At 47.2% G+C, this 27,961-nt stretch overlaps 1 protein-coding gene and 1 pseudogene across 1 annotated transcript; both read left to right on the top strand.

Annotated features, from left to right (window-relative positions):
• The first annotated feature begins 438 nt into the window (after positions 1–438).
• TBX19 (T-box transcription factor 19) lies at positions 439–27,961 on the top strand. Its single transcript, XM_045877522.2, has 8 exons — positions 439–2,160; positions 11,689–11,953; positions 13,259–13,393; positions 16,186–16,247; positions 17,479–17,540; positions 19,585–19,773; positions 21,698–21,833; positions 25,704–27,961. Exons 1-8 carry the CDS (start codon positions 1,958–1,960, stop codon positions 25,987–25,989), a joined length of 1,338 nt encoding a protein of 445 aa, XP_045733478.1. The 5' UTR covers positions 439–1,957; the 3' UTR covers positions 25,990–27,961.
• Positions 16,705–16,862, top strand: LOC123847293 (U2 spliceosomal RNA; annotated as a pseudogene).

The raw sequence follows: 27,961 nt of genomic DNA, 5'->3' as shown, positions 1-27,961 counted from the left end.
CTACCTTAAAAATCCTCTCTGTTCTACCTATTCATCCCTCTTTCTCCCCAACCCCTGTCCACTACCAGTCTTTTCACCATCTCCATAGTTTTGCCTTTTCTAAAATGTCACAGGCTCTAGTATGTAGCCTTTTCAAATGGGCTTCTTTCACTTAATAGTATGAATGTAAGGTTTTTCCATGTCTTTTCATATTTGATAGCTCATTTCTTTTTTGTGTTGAATAATATTCCATTGGCTGGATGTACCACTGTTTATCCATTCACCTATTAAAAAACATCTTGGTGGCTTCCAACTTTTGGCAATTATGAATAAAGCTGCTAAAAACCTCTGTGTGTAGGTTTTGTATGGACATAAATTTTCAACAACTTTGGATAAACACCAAGGAAAGTGATTGCTGGATCATACAGTAAGAGTATATTTAGTTTTTTTTTTTTTTTAAAGATTTATTTATTTATTTTTTAGAGACAGCGTGAGTGGGGGTGGGGGGAGGGGCAGGGAGAGAATCTCAAGCAGGCTCCCCGCTGAGCATGGAGCCCAACGTCAACACGGGGCTCGATCCTATGAAGCTGAGATCACGACCTGAGCCAAAACCAAGAGCAGGAAGCTTAACCCACTGAGCCACCCAGGCACCTCTGCCCTGAGTGCATTTTAAGTATTATCTTTACCCTAACTTTATCTTATCATTTTTGCTTTTATTTTTCCTTTCGTTTTGATCCTCTTTTAGTTGTATTGAGAGAAAAACTCATAACCCCCAGGATCTACTCCGGGTTGGGAAGGTAGAGCTAGCTACCTCTGTCCTTTCGCTCACCTCCCCAATTTGTACTGTGTGTCATGGTAAGAGAAGCATTTTCCACTGGTAGTATATTACTAGGGCATGTGGGCATTCACCCCAGAATGCCAGATAGGTCATGGACTGTCTAATAGAAAAGCCAGGGAGCCCTTCTGGATCCTTCTGGATCAAAGCTGCTCTGCATCGTAATGTCAACAGCTTATTTTCAGTCACTGAGGGCAGAGTGCCTCCGTAGAGAGAGAGTAATACGGTGCTAAATGAATTTTTTTGTCCCTCTGGCGAGGGCTGGACAAAAACAAATTGGGGCTTTGAGTTCTAAGGGAGGCAGGACAAGGTTCAGAGCCCTTCTGTTTGCTGGAGGTGCTGAGGGCCCTTGGAATGAGCAGGGTGTGTGTGTGCATAGGATCCCTCAGGAGGGAGAGGAGCAGGAGGGGGTGCCCGGGGAGAAAGGAGACCTTAGCTCTTTCCTTCCCTCTGGACCTTGACCCTTGAGTGGGTGGTGCACAGAGCATCTTCCTTTACTCTCTGGTACAACTGTCATATTCCTGGCACAGTGCCTTTGGCCTTCCATGTATGCTATTCTATCTGGGGCTAGTAGATAGCTGCGGGATTTGGGTTCTCGACTGTGTCTGGAAAGCCTGCTTTGGCATCAAGTTCCAATCCTCCCCAGGACTTCTTTTCCTATAGGTGCCACATGCCACGATTTATACACAAACATGATTTGCCTGATTGTTGCAGTCTGGGCCTGGAACAATTTTAATTAATGGGAAAATGGTCCTCAAAACAGTGATTAGACCTCTTCAGGTACAACAAGATAAAAGCCTGATAATTTGGATGGAGTACTCTTCTTAAATGTCTATTCTATGCACAGCAGCCAATGGGAAAGCCAGGCTCTCTCTCACCTGATCCAATGAGTAATTAAGAGAGGGCTTTTTCTTCCTACCTCTCCCCTCCCTCCCCCTCCCCACTAAAGCTTAACAGGTTGGTGGTATAATTTGGAGACTTTAAGGGGTGTCATGCTAGGAGCTTAGGCAAGAGCCAGGGCATCTTCTCTCCAGCTCTCCAGTCACTGCCCAGCTGGGTTTGCAAAGCAGGCAAGTGAGAGGAGGAAGGAGGTGGTAGCAGGCGAGATAGGTGACACTTCTCAACCAAGTTTGAGAGGGGCCTATGGCCATGAGCGAGCTGGGCACCCAGAAGGGCAGCGATGGTACTGTTTCTCGCCTGCTAAACGTGGTAGAAAGTGAGCTGCAGGCAGGGAGGGAGAAAGGCGACCCTACGGAGAAGCAACTTCAGATCATCCTGGAGGATGCCCCTCTCTGGCAGAGATTCAAGGAAGTCACTAACGAAATGATCGTGACCAAGAATGGCAGGTGAGTTTCTCCGCGGTCCTGCTTGGGCTGGGAGGGGCTCGGCAAGGGTGGTGAGTCCCCTGAATATCGAAGAGGCTGCCCTTCTTCACTCAGAGGCAGTGGGGGCTGATTAAAATGCTCAGGAGAAGGACAGTCTCACTCGGCTCTCCCCCAGCCAACTTAATTAATTTCCCGAGATCAACAGAGAAGTAGAGGACGAAGCCACCTTGCATGCATTTTCAACGGAGAAATTCTGGGAAGGTACCAGAAGTGGGGGCCTGCCCTATGCATTAGGGAAATTAGTCCGAAGAGAATATTACTTTTTGACTAACTGCCTATCTTGGGGCAGACCTGAGCTCCAACTCAGTTCAGATAAGGTGAAAGTCAACTTTATTTGGAAGCTGAATGTTTCCTCTTAAGTATAGCAAACTTGCCAGAAATTCTGGACCAGCTGAAGATCGGGAGCCAAAGGGCAAATGTAATCTCATTGCTAATTGCTCGCTACCTCTGCTTCCTGGTGTGGATTTGTGGTGAGTGTTCATTTGATATTGTGTATGTTTGTGATGACGTGAGAGCCGTGGAAGTGATAATACCATCCTGAAGCCGTAATGCACTGCCTGAGAAAAGAGAAGATACCTTCCTTTTTCTCACTGCAGCAAATTAGAGATGAACAGAAACTGATCTCTGTTGGCATTTCTTGGATTCTATTAAATCCAGCCCTGCTAAGTGGCTGTCAGAGGTAACTGTGGGAGCTTTCATTAGTAAAGGAAACGCAAGTATTTGGAAAGAAAATCTCTCTGCTCCCAGCTTGGCCAGACTGGCTCCCAACATTCAGTTGATGCTCACAGATCCTTTGCTTCACAAGGTCAAGAAGCACAAAAGTCAGAAGACATTTTCAGTATGGTTAGTTTCAACAGGACTCTGATCGTGGCCCTTAGGAGAAATTCTGCTAAGGGAGAAAAGTTGAGGCCAACGGGACTTCTGGCAGGCTTTTGTCCTTGTGCAAAATGCTTCCTTTCCCAATGTCTTGCTTTCCTATTTTTGAATAAAATGCACACTATAGAAAACGAACCATCCCTTGTCTCTCTGGGAGAATTAAGAACGCCAACGCTGCTGCATGGCATTAAAGTGTTCTGTAAGGGGAAGGTGTGCCAGAAATAAGGGCATTTCAATAAATTGTGATCACTCCTAGTAGAAAGAATATTAATCTTGCTTGGAATACCAATGAAACAAGCTTGATATTTCTATTTGCTGTCTCTAAATGGGTCCCCTACTTATTTCATATATAGGATTTGTTACTTTTAATATTTGCAGTTGTAACGACCTCCGTTCCTACTCTTGATCTGTATTTATCCATTATTTTTGGTAGAAAGAAATAGAAAATCCGTTTTTAATTTCAAAGGATCACCCCTAAATTTCTAGCTGGATTTACTTTCTTTCCTTTCACAGATGAACGATGATGCGATTGTAAAAGTTTTGTGATGTCCAGTAATAGGTGGAACTGTTTATTATTCCTTGTACTCAGTGGGTAGTGGTTGTGCTAATATTTAGCCTCATGCTATCTATTTGGCTGTCAAAGGGGCCATCTATGAAAGTAAAATAAGCACAGTCACCAAGTAAAAATACAGTTTATCTATTCCTATGGGGAAGAAATTACAGTTTCTGAAACCATCTCAGATTTAGTTTAATAATATGATATATTGGCATGTACTTTTACAATTTAGGAAGAGCTTCCTCTTGCCTGTGTTCACCTATATGATATTTTTCTGCATATTTAAAATGTAAAATCCTTCCCATGTTTAATGTCCTTTAATATTAAATATGTGAAAAATATTCTTTGTAGAAAAGTCTCATTACAATCAACTTGGTTATTCTTATCTCTGGAGGTCCTGCTGCCCTTTCCCATTTTCCAGTGAACTGAATCTTCTCTTGGGTTCTCTTATGGTCTCTGAACCCCTTAGGGTCAAGATTTTGCCAGGAGAGAGACAGTTCCCTTTACACTTCAGATAGAGAAGGGAAGACACACGTCTAAGAAATTGATGTGTTGGTAATGAACGAGCTTGGCCTGGAATTACTCTCAGTCTTTTATTTTCACAGATTAAATTGTTAGCAACACCTTATTGTTCTTGATACAGAAAGATCTTGTTTCCTGTCCCCTCTTCTCTTATCCATCTGTTCCTGTGAATCTCCCTTGTACCCCCTGTCCTCTGCCTGCAGACACAGCCCGTCTCCTCCGGATGCTTCACCCCTGCCTTTCACACCAACTCCTGAGCCCGGGGAACTTGCCCCTGTGGCTGTTCTCTGTGGAGAAGATGATTTCTGTTATTTTACACCCAGCTCCAGCCCTTTTCATTCATATAACCTGCCAGCCCCTGTGGGTAGACTTCTGGATTTCTAGAAGCATTAGTGGGGTCATCAGATAGTTCCTGTCCATTATAAGAGTCTTAACTCTAGGAAACAAACCGAGGGTTGCTGGAGGGGAGGTGGGTAGGGGGATGGGGTAACTGGGCGCTGGGCATTAAGGAGGGCACATGATGTGATGAGCACTGGGTGTTCTATGCAACTGATGAATCACAGAATTCTACCTCTGAAACTAATAATACACTCTATTTAATTAACTGATTTTAAATAAAATTAAAAAAGAGAAAGTTTTGAAGTAACATAGGATGGACTGATGAAAGAATTCAGTCTCATTTTCAAACAGAGACCCATTTGTATATATAAACAGGAGGCTTGCCTCTGACATGGATCAGAAGTAGAGGGTTTTCCTCTGGATTACCCCCAGAAACTGGGATCCTGACGACCTTCATTCCTCCCTCCGTCTCTCCTGCCTCCCTCTCTCTCCCTGCTTTTCTTCCCCTGCTTTTTTCCTTCCCTCTTTTTAAATATAACTTTTAGTTTTCCATACTCAGTTGTCTTTCAGATATAACAACAATTATGATACCTCTTTACTAGAACATCTTCACTTTAGGGGACAATGCTATATTTCATATATATTTCCATGCAGTTGAATAATTTTGACTCAGTTCTGATTAGATTTGCCTTGAACAGGTTTTCAGAAATTGGAAGCATTTCGAATGTAACTGGTGCGTCCATTTGTTGTCAGGAAATAAGTATTGGGAATCATTAAGTTGAATTTGCCAGTGATTCAGGGCAGCAAGCTGACGTGAGGACCGTGCAGGAGGGGAGAAAATGGAGGTTGTGCATCAGGCAAATAAATTTCTGTGCCCTGTAGGCCACAGACATTTTTCTCCCAAGTTTACAATTACGATTCATGAGGATCGTGTGTGTTTGTGTAATCTGCTTCTAACCAGGTCACGCGAGCTTCAATATACACATGCGCATATGAGCCAAACACACACACACACCCACCCCCCCACACACACACTCCAAAGCTCCGATGAGCATTTCATGAATATTATAGCTCTGTGAGGAGATAGAGGAAGGTGTTTACAGGTGCGAGTGAATTTTATCTTTAACCATCTCTGCTATTCCCCCACCTACAAAAGCTGCCCCCTTTCTTCCTGCAAACCTCACTCCTCATAGCCTCCTTCAGCAGCACTGGCTCTCGAGATCACCTGTTAGGAAAACAGAAACTGAGAAACTGACCTCCTGGCAAAGGCACGTGGAGCTCATGGGCAAAGCCAAACCACCTGTGGTTCTTCAGCATGGTTTGGGGGAGTGCTTGTTCATCCTGCCACGTTTGCTTTCCTGTTCCTTCTCCCTCTCTCTCTCTTTTTCTCTCCTTTTCCCCCAACTCCTGAATTAGGGACCAATTTACATGTTTCTCAGCTCTTCTAAGACTCTGGGGCTTCTCTGTGGTTAGCCAGACCTTGGAAAGAAAAGGAGGAAAGGTTAACTGGGTTAGAAGTGCAGTTCATCCTGGACAACAAAGCCTGGGCGTGCATGCTGCCCACAGGTAAATACATAGAGTATCCCCAGACGATGCATCCTGCTCATTGTGAAGTGGAAAGAGAGGCGGAGGTGAGGTGCAGGAGCTGAACTTGGCCTAGAGTTAGGATGAGTTCCAGTCCCGGTTACAAGATTTGTGGCAAGGTGACTGACTTATTTATTCCTCCTCGGGATAACGGAGGTTAAAAAATACATAGCATCTCTTAGTTCATTCGTGTGGTGATAAAAGAATAAAAGCATTTTTAAAATAAGTTTTTTTTATTTGAGTATATTGACATGGTGTTGCATTATTTTCGACATAGTGATTTGGCAAGTTTATACATTATGCTATGCTTACCACAAGTGTAGCTGTTTAACAAAATACAAATAATTATAAGTCTTGGCAGATGAAGACTAAAGAGAATAAAGCAATAAGCCATTATGTAACTTTTCACAAAGGTTTTTTTTTTTCCCCCTTTAAGTAGACTCCACACCCAGCATGGAGCCCAGTGCAGGGCTTGAACTCACAACCCCGAGATCAAGACCTGAGCTGAGATCAAGAGCCAGACACTTAACCAACTGAGCCACCCAGCTGCCCTGTAACTTTTTAGCCAGGGCACTATGACTTCTTTACTTTTTCTTTCTTTACTTTTAAAAAAGAGCTTTATTGTGATCATTCACATACCATACAATTCACCCACTGAAAGTGTACAATTCAGTGGTTTTTGGTATATTCACAGAGTTATACATATATTCCCTCAAATAATTTTTGAACATTTTCATTACCCCCCAAAGAAATCCTGCATCTCTAGCCATCACCCCCATAGTACCCCATCCTACTCAGCCCTGGCAACCACTAATCTTCTTTCAATCTGTATGGATTTGCCTACTTTGCACATTTTGTATGAATGGAATCATACAATATGTAATTGGCTTCTTTCACTTAGCGTAATGTCTTCAAGGTTCATCCATGTTGTAGCATTTTTTCTTGCCAAGTCATATTCCCCTGTATACATGGGCCCTATTTTTTTTATCCATTCATTAGTTGCTGGGCATGTGGGCTGTGTCTGCTTTCTTTGCTATTAGGAATAATGCTGCTATGAACATTCGGATACAAGTTTTTGTGTAAATGTGTGTTTTCATGTCTCTTGCATATATGTCTAGGGACGGAATTGCTGGATCATATGGCAGCAGGGTCTTTAACTGGTGGAGGAACGACCAGACTGTTTTCCAAAGTGGTTCCACCATTTTACATCCCCACCAGCAATGTACAAGGGTTCCAGTTTCTCTACCTCCTCAACACTTGTCATTGTCCACTTTTTAATCACAGTCATCCTAGTGAATGGGGAGATGATCCCTCCCTGCACTTTTGATTTGCATTTCTCTGCTGGCTGATGATGTTGAGAACCTTTTCATGTGGTCATGGGTTCTTTAGAACATCAGGTATAGCTCCTGAACATAGCAGGAAAGGAGAAAAGCCATTACACAGTCCCTTATTCTGGAATTAAAGGTCATGCTACATTCTTTGTGAGACCTAGCGTGATATAGTTAGGAGGGAGAGCAGAAATGAAAATTAGATCCCCCCTCCTCATTTTGCCTTAGTCACACTGGTTTTCTCTTTCCTCAGTAGTCCTCAATGGTCCAGGCTTATAGGACCCCAGGGCCATTTACTTGCTATTCCTTTTGTGTGTAGTTGCATTTATAGAAGTCATTTCTGGTGTCTATAGGACTCATTGCCTCTCCTTATTTGGGTCTTAGCTTACTGTCCCCCTGGACCTACTAATATCCATCTAGAGTAGTTTCTCACTCTTAATTTCCCTATGTGACATCACCTCCTTTTGTTCCTTCATAGCACTCTTGCAGTTGAAAATTATCTCCTATATTTAAAAAAAGAAGCCTGTTTACATTTTTTGTTGCCTGACTTCTGGTGTTTCAAGGTAAGCTTCATGAACAAGACACTGGGTCCGTATTTTTTTTTTTTTTTTTACCAGTGAACCCTCACCTCGGACAGTTCCTGCCATAGAGCAGGCGCTCAAAAGTCATTCTTTCAATGAGTGAATAAACCTCTAATTAGGTATTGAGATTTGGGAAAACATTGAGGGGACTTTTCCCTTCTTTGTGACCCATATTTATTTTCTAGAAAAATCAAAAAGGAGAGACACCGTGTTCTACACCTGAAACTAATGTAACATTGTGTGTCAGCTATACTGCAATTTTTTTTAAAAGATTTTATTTATTTATTTGACAGAGAGAGACACAGCAAGAGAGGGAACACAAGCAGGGGGAGTGGGAGAGGGAGAAGCAGGCTTCCCGTGGAGCAGGGAGCCCGATGCGGGGCTCGATCCCAGGACCCTGAGATCATGACCTGAGCCAAAGGCAGCCACTCAACCGACTGAGGCACCCAGGCACCCCTCATTCCTGTGTGTTCTTAAAACAAAACCAAACCAGACATCTTTAGCATTTCAGAAAAAGCAATGGACCGGATATCAGATAATCTGTGTACCTCACAGAAACAAGCCAGGCTCTTGACAGTGACCCAGTGTGGCCCCTGGGATCATTTCTGATGTCCACTTCGGTGATTCTTGGCAAATGGCATTTGTGCCTTTCAGGGGGCTTCTGCTTTCTATACTTGGCCAATATTATTAAAATAATTGAAAATGTTAAAATGTGTTGTGGAAGGGAATAGTTTCCTCTGATATGAAGAGAAAAGAATAGATGAAATCCTTCTGTTGAAGAAAAAGCAAAAGAATATGCAAGTGGACAAATTTCGATGCCACAGGTAGCTCCCGAGGGAAGGACCATCATTTTCCTTTACATGAAAGTTATCATCATGTCATTAAGGGACAGGAGTGACGAGGTGAGTCACTCAGCGCTCAGGCAGGACCTGGACTCGAGATGCATCATCTGATGCAGGTTTTCCCCTAGGAGTTTCATTTAATTCATATACTTGTCCTAACCTCCTATTTAGATTTTCTCTCCTTGAGCCCACCAAGACTGAGGGAGGGGAGAGAGAGCTCTGCTGGGAGCCGAGGGAGGGAGGGAGCCTTCAGCATTTCCCACGCATAATCCCAAGGCCAGGGTCTCCTTTTTTTTTTTTTTTTTTTTTTAAGATTTTATTTATTTATTTTTGAGAGAGAGCGAGAGAAAGAACGAGCTGGGTGGGGAGAGGGGCAGAGGGAGAAACAGACTCGCTGCTGAGCAGGGAGCCCGATGCGGGACTCGATCCCAGGACCCTGGGATCCTGACCCAAGCTGAAGGCAGACACTTAACCGACTGAGCCACCCAGGCGCCCCAAGGCCAGGGTCTCCTTGCAAATGACTGTGAGCCAGCTGGAGAATAAAAGCTGAGATGGTATAAGTTATTGATTTGCTCTGTTTTTTAAAAATAATTCATATGCCATCAAATTCACCCTTCGTAAGTATACAGTTCAGTAGATTTTAGAATGGTCACAAAGTTGTGCAACCATCACCACTATCTAATTCCAGAACATTTGCATCACCCTTAAAAAGAAACCCAAAGCCATTAGCAGTCACTCCCCTTTCTGCCTAGACTTCTCTCCAGAGAGAAAAGTGGAGGCAAGTGGTACCTGTCAGCCAGGCGGGAGAGAGGTGAAGCTGATGTCCTTCGTGTTTTCAGCTTCTGAAGTCACTGCCCCACGGTCGGATTTTGGAACAGAAGGAGAGCGGGGCCAGCTGAAGAGCTTGGTTGTGATGACAGGATAGCCAACACTTGCAAAGCCCTTGTTAGGTGGCAGGCATTAGAATAAGCACTTTGATGAAGTAGCTCATGGAGTTCTTGTCACAACTCAATGAGGCTGGGTAAGCAAGACCATGAGATGGAAGCTTGGAGGGCAGCTTCAGGAAGGGCAGGAGATGGAGCCAGAACCTTCACTCAAAATCACCCTTCTATCTGGCCTCTCAGAGGGACTGTCGAAACCTTGCCAAGTGCCGGACCAGAGACACGGACCAGAGACACGGACCAGGCTGTGTATTCTGCGCAAAGAGATGGGAAGTGGTCTCGAAGGCAGGGCGTTTAGAAAAGGGGACTGCGGGGTGTGGGTAAAAACAGAACCCCTCCATGCAGCGGGAGGACTAAGTTGGAAGAGGAGCCAGGAAAGGAAATATCAGTGAGGTGGGATGCGCCAAGGGAAAACGATTCCCATCTATGTCCAGATTGCTCAGGAAGCCCACGTAATTTCAGCTCAGCAGACCAGGAGCCTGCGTGGCTGGAGTCCGTCTCTAGGTCCGTCCCTTGTCATATCTGTCTGTCAGTTCCTTCATTTTCCATACGTATCAATTCCATTCTACCTCCTCTCAACGCTGGCCACCTCTGGCCATAGTAGGATGTCCTTGGTGACCTTCCAGATCCTCGTGTGCGCCCCTCCCTGCTTTCAACACCCCATTCCTGGCATCCGCAGACCCCTGCTCTCAGTAGCAGCCGGTCCAGTCCATCCCAGCTTCCCGCTCCGGCCACCTGCCCCGTTCTCCTCCCAGCCTCGTAGAGCACAGTCCTCTGACTCCCCCTGCCCTCACTTCCTCGCACATCTCCTGAGTTATTTTCTCAAAAGCTAAAGATGCTCTATACCAGCACATCTTAAGCTTTAATGTTCCTGTGACTCACCTGGGGATTTTGGAAAAGCACAGCTTCTGATTAAGTAGGTCTAGAGTGAGGTCTGAGGTTCGGCATTTCGAATGACCTTCCACCTGATCCCGATGCTGCTGGTTCAGGGACCGATTTGAGCAGCAAGTGTCTAGACTCTGGATTGTTAGCTTCTCATTTGGGGATTCAGATTTTAAAAGAGGTACTGACAAATAAGACAGTGTCTGGGGCAATCAGGTGGTGGTGGGGGGCATGTCTAGAAACCAGGTCTTTTAAGGATAACCTGGAGCAACTTAGTACATTTGGTGAAGGAAAAACAAACCAGCGGGAATGAGAAGCCAGGTGAGGGGCCTCTGCAAATATGTGAGAGCAAACTTGCTGGTACCGTTCTCAAGGATGGCAGCAGGACCGAAGAATCCAGGTCGGTGCGTCTTGAGCACAAATTCCCACAAAATGCTCAGTTTAGGGACGGTTCCACAGTCATGTAAGTTCAGTGTGTGCACAGACCCTATCTTCGCAGAGGTTTATAGGCACCTTAGCATATTAAAGGCTCTGAGAAGTCACGCAGGGAAGGAACTGGTCTAACTCTGTAGAGCCAAGCATTCCCTCACTTCCTTTACCCTGAAACCACGTTTTCACTGTTCATGCCATGACTGTCATTCCGAGCTGGTGTTCTCTCTGAGAGGGGGAAGGACTGGTTTGTGGCATTCGTGTGAAAACTGAGGCACCCCAGGGGGAAGTCTTTGAAGAAAGCTCTCTGTGGGAATGTGGCATCTGATTGAAGCACTTTGGGCTTTAGGTTCCTCTGTCAAATGACTACATCAGTGGTTTTCAGACTTTAAAATGGAGCACAATGGTTTGAAGTAAAAACCCCAATATAACATGCATTTGTAAAAAGAGGCTCTGTTGGGACTGGGGATGCTGCCCTGGGGCATTCTCTGCACCCTGAGGCGCTCCACGGCAGGTCTCCTGACAGCAGAGAGATGGCTGGACAAAGCGCAAGGTGTCCCGCACACGCTAACGTCCGTCCTGTGCCTCAGTTTCTGCCTTTTCTTTTAGACGGATGTTCCCCGTCCTCAAGATTAGTGTCACGGGGCTGGACCCCAATGCCATGTACTCCCTCCTGCTGGACTTTGTCCCCACGGACAGTCACCGCTGGAAGTACGTCAATGGGGAGTGGGTGCCCGCAGGCAAGCCAGAGGTCTCTGGCCACAGCTGCGTCTACATCCACCCGGACTCCCCCAACTTCGGGGCCCACTGGATGAAAGCTCCCATCTCCTTCAGCAAAGTCAAGCTGACGAACAAGCTCAACGGAGGTGGGCAGGTACGATCGGGTCGCCCGGCCACCCGGCCGCCCCGCAACACCAATCAAGAAATATCAAGGGTGCATTTAGGCAATTAGAGGGGTCCTCACCGGCCTCTTCTCCCACGGAAGCCAATTATTCCCTGGACTCCAAATGTGAACAGGAATAAACAGCTCTTAATTGGTGCTTTCGGTTTTTAATGGACTTCCTGATGTTAAGAGAGTGAGAGAGTGCTGCCGTTTACTTAATCATCAAGAGTCCTTTCATAGTTTTGTCTTGTGTGTGGTGCTTTTTACCCAGCCCTGGGGAGGAGATGTTTGTGGGTACCAGGGTTCTGTTTTTCTCTCTCCTCTTTTTTGGTGTAAGTGGCATGTTGGCAATAGACAAATGCCTTAATAAAAAGCTGCTCCTAAATGAAATAATTGCTGTCTCCGCTGGGACATTATGATAATTGTCAATAGAATAGTGAAGCGGCTTTGGGTTTTCAGAAAAACAAACAAACCTTAAATAAGGAAGGTTTTATTTAAGGTCTCCAATTAGAGGGAACAAGAATTCGGGGCTTTTTCCTCTTTTGTTTTCTCTGGGAGGGTTGTGAATACTAGGGTATCGGGTAGGGTTGTGATTTATGTTAGAAAATGTGGACGGTTTCGGGGGCAGCGCTGTGCCTGGGGGAGAGGTTTGCCGACCCCGCTGTTTCGTGTTGTGAGCCTCTCAGCCCTGGGTCTTTGTCCCTCCTCTGACCCCTGTGCTTAGCCTGCGGGGACCCGGGAGCTCAGGCTTTAGCAGGAGGAGGTGAGACACCCAAGTCCTGGCACTGTTCAGAAGGTTCCAGGTGTTTATTAAAACAGGAAATTGAAAAGTAAACGGTTCTTGCCTCCCCCGTTTCACAGCATAAGACTTGCAGTAAACCTCCGTGTGAGTCACAGAGAGTGGACGCAGTGTGACCGGCAGGTGTCCGATGTCATCACCCTTCAGGTAGTTGCTTGCGAAATGCAGCCATGCCAGTGTTTTGAGATCTCAGGTTTCCTCTTATGAAGAACAACAATATATCTTAATGGATCAAAATCTGCATCGTTGTTCTGAAAATAGGGAGAGAAAGGAAAAAAAAGGACGAAGGATTTGGGCAGAGAACTGACACTCTTTAGGAACAACTTTCTGGCAAGTCCGGCATAAGCGCTGATGTTAGGCTCCCTGGAAACTTCCGGAAAACTGCCCCCCTCTTCAGTTCTCAGGCGAGGGGAATGGTGTGGTGGCCCTGGCCAGGCGGGCCATCAAGCCGCACGCTCTGCAAGGCTTCTCTTTCTCTCCTTCTCCTGCTTCCACAGATAATGTTGAATTCTCTGCATAAATATGAGCCCCAGGTTCACATAGTGCGTGTTGGAGGTGCCCATCGAATGGTGATGAACTGCTCCTTCCCTGAAACCCAGTTCATAGCTGTGACGGCCTATCAGAACGAGGAGGTAAGTGTGCATGGGCGCGTGTGCAGAAATGCCCCCTGGAAGGGTGTGGGAGGATGGGGACCACGTGTGGATGAAAGCTGGGTTTCCAGGATCTCAGTGATCTCAGCAGAGATGAAGTTAAACAGTGGAGTAGCCCTTTCCACTCTCTCTTGCCTGTTTGCCAACGGCCTGCCAGAGCTTCATCTCTGGGTGCCAAGAAGGCGAGGTTGTGCATTGCATGGAAGCCAACAGAAGCCTAGGGGTCTTTGTTCTCAGGGCCCCGTGGGCCCTTGGCCCGCACAGAGCTGGGTGAGCTCCCGCTCCAGGAGCAAGTCTGTGAGACTTGAGCTGCGACTGCAGTCCTCTGGGTTGTGTTATGCTATCCGTCCTGTTTGCTAGATCTTCTGAGCACGCTTAGGTCTTTCCTGCCTGAAGGAAGGCACAGCCCTTAGAGCCGAGGAACCAGAGTCCGGCCTCTGTGGATTAGCTGCGGGCATGATGTTCGGGTCCATCTGCACACTCAAGAGCTTCCCAGGTCTGCTCGTCATCAGAAGTGCCAGGGGAGGGTTGGATTCTTTCTGACTAAACTTAAAAAAAAAAAAATTTTTTTTTAAAGTAATACATGTTCATTAAAGAAACCCCCACATAATAAATAAATAGTACAGAAGTATGTTCAGTGAAAATGAAGAAGAAAAGGTACAAATGAGCTCTTTCTGTCCTGCCTTTTGAATCCCACTCCCCAAGGACACTACAAATAATAGCTTCAAGTGTGTTTTTCCCCCACCCATATTCTGTGTATATATAAATATATATGAGAATATGGGCTTCCTCACATAAGTTGGCTCATGTCGTACATATTAGTCTGCAAATTTCTTTTTTTTCAGGTTTATCTCTTTTTCTGAAGTGCCTGCAGAGGATATACTGTATTTCAGGCAGTCAGCTCCCCACCGATGGACATTAGGTTGTTTATAGTCGTTTTATTTGCTATCATAAATAATGCAGCAAAGAATGTCCCAGAACATCCACATCCACTATTGTTTGCTTGCATGGATGAACACCCAGCAATGGCATTGCTCTATCAAGGAGGGCGTGGGTTTAGAATCCTGAAATATCACCAAATTGCCTCCCTCAGAGAGCATACTCATCTCAGTCCCCACACCATTCCTGACAGTGGGGATTAGCAGCCTTTTGCAGCGTTGATAACCTGATAGGTTAAAAAAACAAACAAACAAAAAACCCCAAAACCAAAAAAAAAAAAAAACCAAACAGAAAAACCCCAAACAAACCCCAAAAGGTATCTTATTGCTGCTTTCATCTGCATTTCTTTATTTGGAAGCTCTTAAAGAATTTGGGCTCCCTCCCAGCCAACTGAGTCCGAATCTCCAGGGATGGTACCCAGAATCTGTAGTTTCTAAAGTCTCCCTAAAGGATTCTGATGAGCATCTGGGCTTGGAAATACTACCTTAGTGCCTACAGGTAACATTGAGCTGTCGGCTGAACTCGCGTCACAGATGTGCAGAGAAAAATGTAACTTCTTTTCTACAAGTAGTCTGGCCTCTTGGCTGAGCCCCTCTGACAGGCCGGTGGGAACAGAGGTTAAATATTTGATCATTTCAACAGGTACTGTCTTTGTTGGCAAAAACATGCTGTGTTCAAGATGGCCAGCCCTCTCCTGCTTCTCTTCCTCGGATGGAGTCTGGGTCTTCGAGGGGAGGGTCTGGCTTTAGCAACTCTCGAGAGTGTGTGTTTGTGTATGTTGGGGGGTGTTGGGACTCTATCTTAGCCGCCTGATGCCGTATTTCAGCCTTGATTATGCCCCATGGGAATCAAGCCCAGGGAAGTCCAACCTCAGAGCCTCCCTCTGCCGTCCGCACTTTCCTGCCGAGTCAATGTTGGTGCACCCTGAGAGGGGAGCAGGCCCGTGGGTAGATGCTGGTCTCACTATGCACCTTGACCCCTCCAGGTTTAGACCAGGAGAAAGACCTGGACATCAGACCCTGTGGTTCTCCTCCCTCTTCTGACTTCTCCCCCGTTCCCCGGGTCAGAAAGAGTGGTGCTTTCATTTAACTCTTCTTCCTTCTACCAGGCCCTTGCTGAAATAAACATTCTTTTCAATGCTTTCTTACCTAGCAAAGATTTGTCAACTGTGACCGCCTGCTGGGAACGCCGCGGTGGGCATCACAGATGTGTGCTGCCCTCACATCTGTACATCCCGCGGGGAGAGGCCATGAGCAAATATACACCATGTATGTGTGTATGATGTCGGTGGCTCTGAAGAATGAAGCCGGCGAAGGCCGTGGGATGGAGTGGCAGCGGGTGGGAGTGATAAACTGTGTTTCTGTGATCTGAATCCCTGAGTAAGTGATCATTTAAACTCAGGGAGTGATGCCAGACCGTGCTGTCTGGGAGACGTGGATTCACACCTGCATCACTCCGACCGTGTTCCCGGGGACTAGAAGAGTAACTGATGTGAGGGGGATGTTCAATATGTTTAAAAAAAAACCGGATGAATAAATAAAAGAAAGGATGCCGGGTTTAGCTACTTCGGGCTTTGCACATTTCTAATGCTTTGCCCTTTCTTTGCTCACATCACATTGCATTTCCCATTTTCACCACGGGCCACAACACAACGTTCTTTGTCAGAGACAGCGCACTGGTAATTTCGTGCAGAATTGAGCAAAGAAACATGGAGAGGGAGAACAAGCGAGGGGGGTTATTCTGACTTTACAGAAATTCACAGGCGAAGATAAAGGGCTCTATCCGTTCATACATGTTCCACTTTCACTAACGCTTCTTGTCTTTGCAAACGTAAGATAACAGCTCTCAAAATCAAGTACAACCCTTTTGCCAAAGCCTTCTTGGATGCCAAGGAAAGGTGAGTAGAGAAATTTCAGTAAAATCTTATGAGTTGACTTCTGCAAATGTGAAATTTATGCTCATCTTGAAAGGAGCTTGCATTAGCTTTGATAGAAATAGGTTGGTAACATTCAATTCTATATTCAACAAAATCAACAAAATTCAATGAACTCCTAATCATCTGTCCCTCGGAACAGAGCTCCAGGAGAACCTCTAACTGGCAATGTTTGCTCAGCTCTGTTTTACTACTGGTTCTTGAAAGTAACACAGGCACATGCAAAAGAAATAATGAAGTGATTTAGATTTTTAATAATTCACTCTGCCCTTCCTCCTCAATTCTGAGTAGTATGGTTTCAATAATGTTTTTTTAAACTACATGTAGTCCAGGAAAGGGAGTGATTCAGATGAGTAGTTCATAAAGATGAGAGCTTCATATCTTTCAGGTCCAAGAGAAGACCATTCAGAGACTTCTGGGGATCGCTTCTTGGCCTTTTGGCTAAGATCAAGTGTAGTATCCGTTCTTATCAGTTTAGAGACTTCTGGGATGGTGAATGGTAATGCTACCACTTGAGGCTAGTGATTCTACATCTTCGTGTTTTTCTTTTCCATTCTTGGAAAAAAAAGAACATTGGTACTTAATTGACTTCAATTGACAGACTTTGTCTGTCCTGTTAATATTTGATTTAATTTAATTTCAGATAACTAAGAGCCTGAGGAAAATCTCATGTGTGAGATGAACAGGACTTTTAGTAGGTGGTCCTGACTTGGAGTTTGGAGTCCTGACCTTGCCGTTTCCTGGCTGTTGGATCTTACATAAGTCACGTTGCCTCTCTGAAACCCACTTTTTAACATCTGCAAAGTGGGCATAGCAATATTTTCCTTGCGGGATTATTGGGGGATCTAGCATATCACAGATGTGCTCATGCCCCGAAGTCCTACGCAAATCCCAGCTGCTGTTATTGCTTGAATTTCGTCAGGCAGGACCAATGACCACAAACCAGTGAGATCATACTAAGTAGGGATAGCTGTAAATACGGCAAATTGGAGTAACATTAGGTTGCAATTCAAAGAGGAATTGCACATTAGATAAAATACCCTGGATGAAGAAGGGGGGAAAGATCTGAGACAAAAGGTGTTTGATTTTCTTATTCCAAGAAATGTATTGCTTTCCAAAGAGAATTTGGGGTAGATTTTCTGCTGGACTTGTATAATATGCTGGACAGCCAGGGCGCCCTTTCGCTCTCTTTCAGGAATCACCTCAAAGACGTTCCGGAAGCCGTCTCTGAGAGCCAGCACGTGGCCTACTCTCACCGTGAGTTGGGCGAACACTGGGTGGGATGTGCCTGGGGGGCACTGGGACCCATTGCCCACCACACTCAGACGCTACCTGTCACGAGTGCTCATGGCCTGTTCCAGAGCTTCTCTCAAGACTCAACAGGTTATTTCTTCCACTCGAGACAAGTGTATGCCCTTTCCAGAATTCCCAGAGAGAACTGGTGCTCCTGAAGGGCTGGACGGAATCTCAGGTGGGAGATAGGAACGGGAGTGATGGATTTCTCAGACTGGCATGTTCTTGTCCCAGAGGCTAAGGACTGTCCCAAGTGCATTCTGGGAGTATCTCCTACCTCTCCACTCTCCCCTCTTGGCGGTCTGGCCTGGGTTGCCCCTGTTCTTAGTGTTTGCTCATTTTCGAGTAGGTTCCCACCACAATGCTTCAGGCAGGCTGTGGCCTTGCCCGTGGGGAGGAGTATGGTGGCTGACTGGACAGCCCCAGGTGAGGTGAGTGATAGGCCGCTGGGGACTCTGCAGGTGCTGGGTGTCCCTAACAGGGCGCCGGGCTCCCCGTGTCTGGATGGCAGGGGAGGCCCCGTGAGGGAGGAGGTCCCCTGAAGCTGCAGTAGAAACCCGGGCCAGTGAGGTCAGGGCGGAAGGTTAACCCCGGAGTCGGAGAAGCGTGACTGAGAATCCTAGTGGTCCGTTCAGGTGCTCTGCCGCTGTCAGGCTCTGGGGTTCTCTCCTCGCTGCTTCTCCTAAGCCTTTGTGCATGTTCTGGGGAGGAGCCGAAAGGGAGCAGCTTACAGGAAAGCACTTTTTATTTTTATTTATTTTTATTATTTTTATTATTTTTTTAAAGATTTTATTTATTTATTTGACAGAGAGAGAGATAGCGAGAGCAGGAACACAAGCAGGGGGAGTGGGAGAGGGAGAAGCAGGCTCCCCGCAGAGCAGGGAGCCCGATGCAGGGCTCGATCCCAGGACCCTGGGATCATGACCTGAGCCGAAGGCAGACGCTTAACGACTGAGCCACCCAGGCGCCCCTGGGAAAGCACTTTTTAAAGCGAGCTGGAGAAACAAGCTTTTTGTAATAGTACCGGCCCCGTGGGCAGAACCGCATCTTTATTAAGGTCACGCGTTGCAGTCTTCTCCTCGAACGTCTTCGGGTGTGTCCATTACTTGTGGTGAGCCAAGTGCGCCGGAGCCTGGTTCCGGGCGCCCCCAGGCCTGGCTTTGTCCACTGGACATCAAGACCATTTTCTTTTTCTTTCTTTCTTTCTTTCTTTTCTTTCTTTTCTTTCTTTTCTTTCTTTTCTTTCTTTTCTTTCTTTTCTTTCTTTCTTTCTTTTCTTTCTTTCTTTCTTTCTTTCTTTCTTTCTTTCTTTCTTTCTTTCTTTCTTTCTTTCTTTCTTTCTCTTCCTTTCTTCCTTTCTTTCCAATTTGGATGCCTTTTCTTTCTTTCTGTTTCTTGTCTGTCTTTTTCATTCAAAAACCAATCTCTGTGAAATGTTTTATAGCCTTCCAGAATGTTCTGCGTGATTCTTGCGTCAGGGTGTGCCAGCCAGCTCCCCACTTTTTGCTTCCAGAATCCTCTGTGGGGTGGTGAGGGGAGCCACCGTGGCCCCTCTTGCTGGGAGTGAGAAAGCAGACACCTTCCCATGGGGCAGAAAGAGACCTTCACTCGCGTGTAGGCACACTAAACATTCCCGAGTAGCTGGAGAGGACACATACATCCAACATCCCCTTCTCAGACTGACTTTAATTTAACTCAAGTAAGTCAGAAGCAACTTAACCTTTGCATTTCTGTAACTTACTCATTAAAGGGCCTTTCATTATATGGCTCCGTTCCAGCATTCCTCAAGAGGCTTTCCAAACTTTGATAGGAACTGCCATCCTTGTGCTAAGCAGCCAGGGAAGCTGCTCACATGGAAGGGGAGCGGCAGCGGGGCTGGCCTCCGTCTCTCCGGGGCAGACGTTCAGAGTCGCTCACACAGAGACGTGGTATGCCAAGTGGCTGGGGACCTGACGTCTGGTGTGGAAGCTCAGGGTTGGTCCCTGTGTCTTCCTCTTGTCTCTTCCAGTGGGAGGCTGGATCTTTTCCAATCCGGATGGAGTGTGCGCAGCAGGAAACGCCAATTACCAGTATGCTACCCCCTTACCTCTGTCTGCTCCCCACTCCCACCATGGCTGTGAGCGCTATCCTGGCCTCCGAGGGCACCGGCAGGCTCCCTACCCTTCTGCCTACATGCATAGAAACCATTCTCCCTCAGGTGTGTGGTTTTGCTAATTAAGCCCTTGGGGGTGTGGGTGGGGGGTCGTGGGGGTGGCGATGTGGAGAAATGGTCAATAGCTAGTAGTAAAAAGAAGTGTCTGAAGATGGCATCCCTTTCATCTAATACATGTAATAGTATTATATATTATTATTTTAAGGTTTTGTTTTATATACTAATAGTTGATTATGTAATTATGACATTGTTTGTGTCTTATAATTATTTCATAAGGCAGTCTCCTGGTTTCTATTGGGCGTGTAGGGCCTCCACCCAGGGCGCCGGTGGACTCAGCTTTTCAAGCTGCATCTCTAAGAGCCAAGTTTTGGGGGCTCTGGGATCCTCAGCTCACTGCCTTCCCGTGGCTCTTTTCTACCACTCGTATTCCATGGCTCCATCGGGACCCCCTAAGCTCTGTCTGCAGAGGGTCACCAGCTGCCTGTCTATGTCCCTTCACATGCCGCCCCCAGCAACCTTGGAAGCTGCTGCCAGGAAGGAATAAAATGGAGCTTAATGATACCAGAAAGTGGGCAACGTTCCCACTGCGTCCTGGTTCCTTCGTGTGGTCAGCACATAAAACACAGCTTCTGAGCCCCTGCTAGGTGCCAGGCCCTCTTCTAGATGGTGGGGATAGGAAGGTGAGGAAGGTACAGTTTCTCCTCTGAAGAAGCTCAGGGCTACACGAATACATAAATAACAAATCATAACACAGTGTAGCCAGAGCTCTCCTGTGGGTCCTCAGACCTGTGGCATCACCTGGGAACTTGTTAGAAATGTAGCCTCTTGGGTTCTCCTTCTGAAAGAGTCCACATTTTAACAAGATCCCTAGGTGATTCTCGTGCACATTAAAGTTCGAGAATCGTTCCATGAAACACACAAGCCAAGGTGCTGTGGGAATGAAGGAAAAAGAGCAGCCTGAGCTGCCCAGGGGGGTTGACGCTTAGGTTGAGATTTGCAGGATGAAGAGAAGGGGACAGAGGTGGGAGTGGGCGGGAGTGAAGGTGGATGGCAAGGGACCCAGGAGAGGCGAAGGGCACTCCAGGGAAGAGTGGTTTGAGCAAAGGCATAACGGGGAGAGGACCTGGGGTGTCTGGGGGACGGATTTGGAACAGAGGGTAGCAGGAGAGGTGGAAGACCAGAGCTGAGGCTGAAGAAGTTGCAGAGGCCAGCCAGGCGTATATGCCGGAATCTTCTTCCTCGCTCTTCTCTTTCTCCCTCCTTCCTCTCTCTTATTATACACTATTTTTGCAAATGGAGATTCAAAGACATAGAAGACACTATTCTTTTTTTTTTTTTTTAAAGATTTTATTTATTTATTTGACAGAGAAAGACACAGCGAAAGAGGGAACACAAGCAGAGGGAGTGGGAGAGGGAGAAGCAGGCTTCCTGCGGAGCAGGGAGCCTGATGCAGGGCTCGATCCCAGGACCCTGGGATCATGACCTGAGCTGAAGGCAGACGCTTGACGACTGAGCCACTCAGGCGCCCCAGAAGACACTATTCTTGAGATGTTTCCATTTACTTGGGGTTGCTGAGTAGAATAAGGTGCCGCTCCTCAGAAATCTCATCGGGGGCACTGGCGGGCCCTTGGGGTTGTGTTCAGGGGGTGCTGACACAGTCCGTTCTTACAGGGGAGTGAGTGTGGTACTGTGAGTCAGACAGATCTGCATCATAAAGGGCAGATCGTCCCACCTCTCCGAGCCTCATCTATAAAGTGGAGAGGACAGGTCGTTGTTGTGAAGATCAAAATATGAACGGCATGTGGCATATGGTTGACATTCGGTATATCTGAGAGCCTCCGTCTTTTCTGTTTCCCTCAGAAAGTACTAACAAACCGTGGGTACATGTTGCCCTAAAATGGTATCATTGGCCACCGTCTTTGTATGTTCTATGTGCTTCATCAACTGAACTGTTGTTATTTCCCCAAAGTGAATTTGATAGAAAGCTCCAGCAATAACCTGCAAGTTTTCTCTGGAGCTGACAGCTGGACTTCCTTGTCTTCCACCCCGCACACCAGCATCCTGTCCGTACCCCACACCAGCGGGCCAATCAATCCAGGGCCCAGGTAAGACCAACACCAGCAACTTGCTCATTGGTGGTCTTGGCGGTTGACGTGAGCACTGGAGACTCAAGCTCATTCTTTTCGCTAGGGTGGCTTGGGTTAAGCCATTGTCCTGACTTCTAAGCCACTAGGAAGTGAGGGTAACAACAGGATGGACTTTTCTTTTCTTTTCTTTTTTTTTTTTTAAAGATTTTATTTATTTATTTATTTGACAGAGAGAGAGTGAGAGAGCACAAGCGGGGGTGGGGTGGGGGGGAACAGCAGAGGAAGAGGGAGAAGCAGGCTTCCCGCTGAGCAGGGAGCCCGATGTGGGGCTCGATCCCAGGACCCTGGGATCATGACTGGAGCCGAAGGCAGACGCTTAACAACTGAGCCACCCAGGCGCCCAGGATGGACTTTTCTCTCCCAGAGAGCAGGGAGGGGAAAGCACTTGCTCAGCTGTATGCTCTTTCTTCTGTAGCTTTGGTATTCTATTTTTAAAAGGGAAAAGACATTATGGCCTGCAATCGTTTGTTCTGAACCAGTCAGAAATATTGTAAACTGTGATGGTAGCAGACAGATACTGACTGTAGGAGGATTGAAGGAATAAGTGTAAATAGACATTGAGAATTCAAGATGCTGGGTTGTCTGTGTTCTCATAAGCCACCCGTCCTAACAGGGGGACAGAGTGTGGGTGCCTGGCCCACAACCCAGGTAATAAGCAGAGTGTAGCATGTAGGACCCATGGCATAACGTGCACACCAGAGACCTGAGTTTCGTTCTGACTTCTGGAAAAGAGTGTGGGGGAGAGGACAGGGAGGGACCTTGGAGCTTGATGGACTGGGCTTTAGTCCCGGTTCTATCTCTTACTGACTTTGTGCCTTCATGCAGTTTTCTTGGCCTCACTGAGCTCCAGCTTTTTAATCGCAAAAATGGAAATAATAGAAGCTACTCTGTAGGTTGTGGTGAGCACAGAAGGAGAAAATGCATTAAAATGCTTTGTGAGCAGTAACGTTCTATATAAATGTCAGCTGTTAAGTTCAACATAGGTATGCAGAATTTTGAGAAGGTCCAAAAAGGGATTCAAAATTAAAAGCTGGGTCTTGGGAGATGTCCGATGATGTGTGATCTGCCCGTCTAGAAAACGTTAGGAGATCATAGCGTTTTGGGCTACAGCAGGCCTGCTCACACTTACACGTGTGTTAGAATCACCTGGGATATTGTTAAAATGCACAATCTGATGAACAGGTCTGGGTTGGAGCCTGCGATTCTGCCTTTTAACAAGCTTGTGGGTGTTGCTGTACGCTTGACCTTGGTGGTTTTGATACTGATGCTGCGGTGGCAGTCAGGGTCTCGCGCCGTGCTGCCCCACGCAGCCTCCACCGGCCGCTGGTGGCCACTGAGCCCTCGAAATGCCGCGGGTCCCAGTGGCGGTGTGCTGGGAGTGAGGCGCACACACAGGCTTGGAGATGTAGCGGGAAACAAAGAATAAAAATCTCAACTTTTTTTTTTTACCTCAAATGCATGTTGAAATGATGATATTTTAAATATTTTTGGTTCCATAAAATATAATTAGCCTTAAGTCTCGTTTTTCTTTTTCCTTTTTTCTTTCTTTTTCTTTCTCTCTCTTTCTTTCTTTCTCTCTCTCTCTCCTTCCTTCCTTCCTTCCTTCCTTTCTTTCTCTCTTTCTTTTTCTTTCTTTCTTTCTCTCTCTCTCTCCTTCCTTCCTTCCTTTCTCTCTCCTTTCTTTCTTTCTCTCTTTTTTCTTTCTTTCTCTCTTTCTTTTTCTTTCTTTCTCTCTCTCCTTCCTTTCTCTCTCTTCTTTCTTTCTTTCTTTCTTTCTTTCTTTCTTTCTTTCTTTCTTTCTTTCTTTCGTCTCTCTCCTTCCTTTCTCTCTCTTCTTTCTTTCTTTCTTTCTTTCTTTCTTTCTTTCTTTCTTTCTTTCTTTCTTTCGTCTCTCTCCTTCCTTTCTCTCTCTTCTTTCTTTCTCTTTCTTTCTTTCTTTCTTTCTTTCTTTCTTTCTTTCTTTCTTTCTTTCGTCTCTCTCCTTCCTTTCTCTCTCTTCTTTCTTTCTTTCTTTCTTTCTTTCTTTGTCTCTCTCCTTTCTTTCTTTCTTTCTTTCTTTCTTTCTTTCTTTCTTTCTTTCTTTCTTCTCTCTTCTTTCTTTCTTCCTTTCTCTCTCTTCTTTCTTTCTTTCTTTCTTTCTTTCTTTCTTTCTTTCTTTCTTTCTTTTTTTCTTTCTTTTCTTTCATGTGGCTACTAGAAAATTCAGCCTTGCTGTTGTGGCTCACATTTTATATCTATTGGGCAGTGCTCAACTGGATTATCTAAGGGAAAAGCGTGGATTTGGGTTGTGGTAGGAAGGGAGACAGTGAGTCCTTGAAGATATTAAATAATCGTGTGGCAGGTTCTGTCCTAGATACTTTATGCAAGTAATTTATAGTATCAAAGACATCCACAAGGCTGGCGTTAAAATTCCTATTTTACTGTTGGAGAGACTAAAGCTCAGAAGCATTAAAAACGTCCTGAAGGTCACGCAGTCAGAGGTATAACTGAGTGCATGGTTTTCCCACCGGCCCGGGAGGCATCAGGAAGGGGTCCTGCCCTGAGCGATGTTGTGGAAGCGTCTCTTCTGGAGATCAGGCCCCAAATCTCGGCAAGCCGAGCTGCCTAACACCCAAACACACAACAAGCAAACACTCAGAGCCTGGCCTTCCGTGGGTTTCCTCTGGCCCAGTGAGGTCTGTAGTCTCTGGACTAGGGCACAGAGTGCAGGTGGCATTTCTCCCTCTCGTTCCCTCAGTAGCATGTTTAACCCACTACTGACTCCATAAAGATTCTGCTAGAGAATAGCCCAGGACCGTCACCGCGTAATGAGCCTATTTGCACGCAGTGCAGTATGAGAAGATGCAGAGACTCTAAAATGTCAGGACCTAGGGATGGCCGAAGGCTTAGAGCATGGGTGTTTATCCCACCTGTTCCAAGAGCAGGCATGTTCGTCTGTGTTCGGGTGCAAATATTGCTGCCCATTATGATACACTGGAAAGCTTTTAAAAATCCTGATCCCTGGGGCTGCATGCCAGACTGGTTGAGTCAGGATCCGTGGCAGCAGGACCCAGGCATCAGTATTATTTTGGAACTTGCTCAGGGGTTCCAATGTGCAGCCAGGTCTGTGAACCAGGGCTTTAGAATAAGAGAAGTCCCACGAGGAGGTCTCGCTCCCCAGCCTTTCTGCCAGGGACCAGAGCTGTTGGGTGGAGACCAGGAATGGAAGAGTTCATTATAACCACCGCCCTTTGGTGAGTGCCGTGTGCTAGGCACCATCTGCTCATCTTCTTCTTCAATCGTCACAACAACATCTGTAACGTGTGCATAATTATCACCCTGAGTCTTGAAGATGAGGAAGCTGAGACTCAGAGATGTGAATTGGACCAAGGTCACGGAGGAGTAAGTGGTGGAGCTGGGATGCAAACCCGCTTTTCCCGACACCTGTGTGTCCTGGCTGCTGCACCACGTCAGTTCTCTTGCCAGTGAGCGGTCCTCCCTGCAGGCCTTGCCGTCCAGATCCCCCCCCGTTGCTCTCCTGCCCACCCACGCAGCTGCAGGGCAGGCCTCCAGAAATGAAATGCTGTGTTCAAAATCAAACTTGCCAGTGGCAGGGCCAAGCGTGGAAATTCAGGTCAGGACGCCTAATTATATGCTTATTGCACTGCATTTCCCTGCTCGCCTCAGCTTCCCCACAGGCACAGGGCTATTCTGTGTCAGAGCTAGAAAGAAAGCCGTGGCTGGGCACCCTCTTCCTGGACCTGGGCCCTCTCGCACCGTGTATGTGCCGGGCAGCTGGCCGGCCTTTCTGGAAGCGTCCTCAAGCATTCTGTGTCTCTGTCTCTGCAGCCCCTACCCATGCCTGTGGACCATCAGCAACAGCGGCGGGGGCCCGGCCGGGCCTGGCCCCGACGTGCACACCAGCTCCCCAGGAGCATTTCTTCTGGGGAGTCCAGCTGTGACTTCGCCCCTCTCTGCCCAGGCACCCACTTCGGCGGGTGTGGAGGTTCTGGGGGAGCCCTCGCTGACCAGCATCGCCGTGTCCACCTGGACAGCAGTGGCCTCACATCCCTTCTCAGGCTGGGGTGGCCCAGGTGGGGGAGGGCGCCATTCTCCCTCCTCCCTGGATAGCTAGGCAGGATCCTAGGGAAGGTGTCAGCGGAGAACCTTGTCTGTATAGAGCATTTAGAAACCCCATCTACTGATTCTAGGGAGTTAGACTGCAGGGTCTCCCCACCCAGCGAGCTAGAGGGTGGGGTGGGTAACGGGAGGTGGTTTAGTTTGGTGATGCTCCCTGGTTTCTTTTCGCACTCCCATTTTCTCTGCAGCTCATCCATGACATGCTTAGGTCACCAGGGTTCAAGGACTACCTTCCTTGGCCCTGCCCCTTACTTTCAAATGATTCTAGAAGGCCCCGCTTCCTGTTCTATGGAGGTGATGCAAAGCTGTTAAGTGAGCTCCGAATTTACCTGGACTAAGGCTTCCTAGCCTTGTGCAGCCCTGGAAAGTATCTGTGGCCCCAGGGCTTCTGCTTTGAGACCAAGAGAGGGTGTAAGTCCCCAGAGTGAAGTTATCAACAGTAGCCCTAATCATGTATTATAGCCATGTACCTGGAATTGAGGAAATGAGGTCATGTCCTCCCTTGCTCAGAAACCTTCCATGGCTCACCATTGCCTACAGAATGAAGTCAGACATCCTGACCATAAGGACACCCCCTACCATCTAGCCTCAAACCATGTTTCCAACTTCAGTTCCCTTCATTATCCCATTAGCAGCCTATGTTTCGGTCAAGGCAGACATTCAGCATACTTTCCCCCCCTCTACGCCTTCCCTGGGCCTGAAACATCCTTCTCTGGTCAGTCCCACCTGTGTGAATCCTGCTTGTCCCCAGGGGACTGGCCGAAGCGCCACTGCCTGCATCCAACACCTGACCGGCCTCGGCACGTGGGACCTTGCTCGGCTGCCTGCCGTCCCAGGGGCTTTGCCTCTGTGCGAGAGCTCGTCCCATTCTGCCTTGTATTTTTGTTTACCTGTGAGTGTGTCTCTTTCCCACTAGACTGTGAGCCCCTTGAGGGTGAGGACTAGCCTTGTTGTCTTTGTACCCTGCAGCACCTGGTACTGCCTTGTCTATAGTAGGTGCCCAATAAACTGACCGAGTGCAATTGGTGTGTAGAGCACGTGTGCTAAAAACGAGAGCCGTGGGGCCCCCTGTGAGGCAGAGCTGGAGACACGCATCTGGGACACACTAGTATGTCAGTGTTGGGAGCCCAGAACATGCTGGGTGCTCCCCCTGGGCTCCCTGTCTGAGCCATAGCCCATCTGCAGCGATTGATGCCATGGAAACAGTGTGGGCTGGAGTGGTTACTTCCAAATATTGGTCCTTGGATCCCCTGTGCCAGGATGACCAGGAGCACCTGTTAGAAACACAGATTCCTGGGTACACTCCATCCCTACTGGATCAGAATCTTTAGGGCTGGAGCCCAGGAATCTGCATGTCAACAAGTGCTCCAGACAACAGTCGCAGAGCCAAGTTTGGAACCGACTTGCCTAGAATAGAGAAATAGAGTGATAAATCTTGCAGGAACCTCATTTCAGGTAAGAGTTTTGACCTCCGCCCTGGCCAAGGTTGTTGCTACAGCAAGAATGGAGCCAGTGAGCAAAGTCGCTGGTCCTTGGTTTGCCTTTTTCCTTTTCTACCACTGCGGGATGCGCTGCTAACTACGGGAGTGAGGTTTCCAGACCGGTGTGATGCATTGCTCTCCCAGACCGTTATCAATCACCCTGCGCCAACGGAGTGCTCACGTGGGGTGTCCCTGAGGCAGTGGAAGAAGGTTCTGCTCAGACCCTGCTCCCACCTCTGTTCTATCAGCTGAGCCCATGCAAGCCCACCACACGCCAAGCCTTAGTCTGGGGTGTCCAGACATGACGCTATTGAGTGCTTGGCTCTTTCTACAGGGAACGGGCCTTCACCACTCTGTGGTTAGCACTGCCCGATCTTTCCGTGCCATTCCATTTTTGGACTCGGCTCTCTGGAAACAATGCCCCTCCAGCCACATGGTGTCCCGGGAAGCCACTTTATGCTCTCAGGGCAGCCTGCCCAGTGCTCC

This window comes from Mirounga angustirostris, unplaced genomic scaffold (assembly GCF_029215605.1).
Source record: "Mirounga angustirostris isolate CCGP_5_RB_7025 unplaced genomic scaffold, mMirAng1.0.hap1 SCAF_6, whole genome shotgun sequence".
Lineage (NCBI taxonomy): Eukaryota > Metazoa > Chordata > Mammalia > Carnivora > Phocidae > Mirounga > Mirounga angustirostris.
This window is presented reverse-complemented; position numbering and strand designations above follow the sequence as displayed.

Bases quoted from the DNA above. Each gene is read 5' to 3' on its own strand.
- TBX19 (XM_045877522.2), top strand. From the start codon at position 1,958: ATGGCCATGAGCGAGCTGGGCACCCAGAAGGGCAGCGATGGTACTGTT. The intron at 2,161-11,688 runs GTGAGTTTCTCC...CTTTTCTTTTAG, and splicing joins ATCGTGACCAAGAATGGCAG to ACGGATGTTCCCCGTCCTCA. The intron at 11,954-13,258 runs GTACGATCGGGT...CTGCTTCCACAG, and splicing joins AGCTCAACGGAGGTGGGCAG to ATAATGTTGAATTCTCTGCA.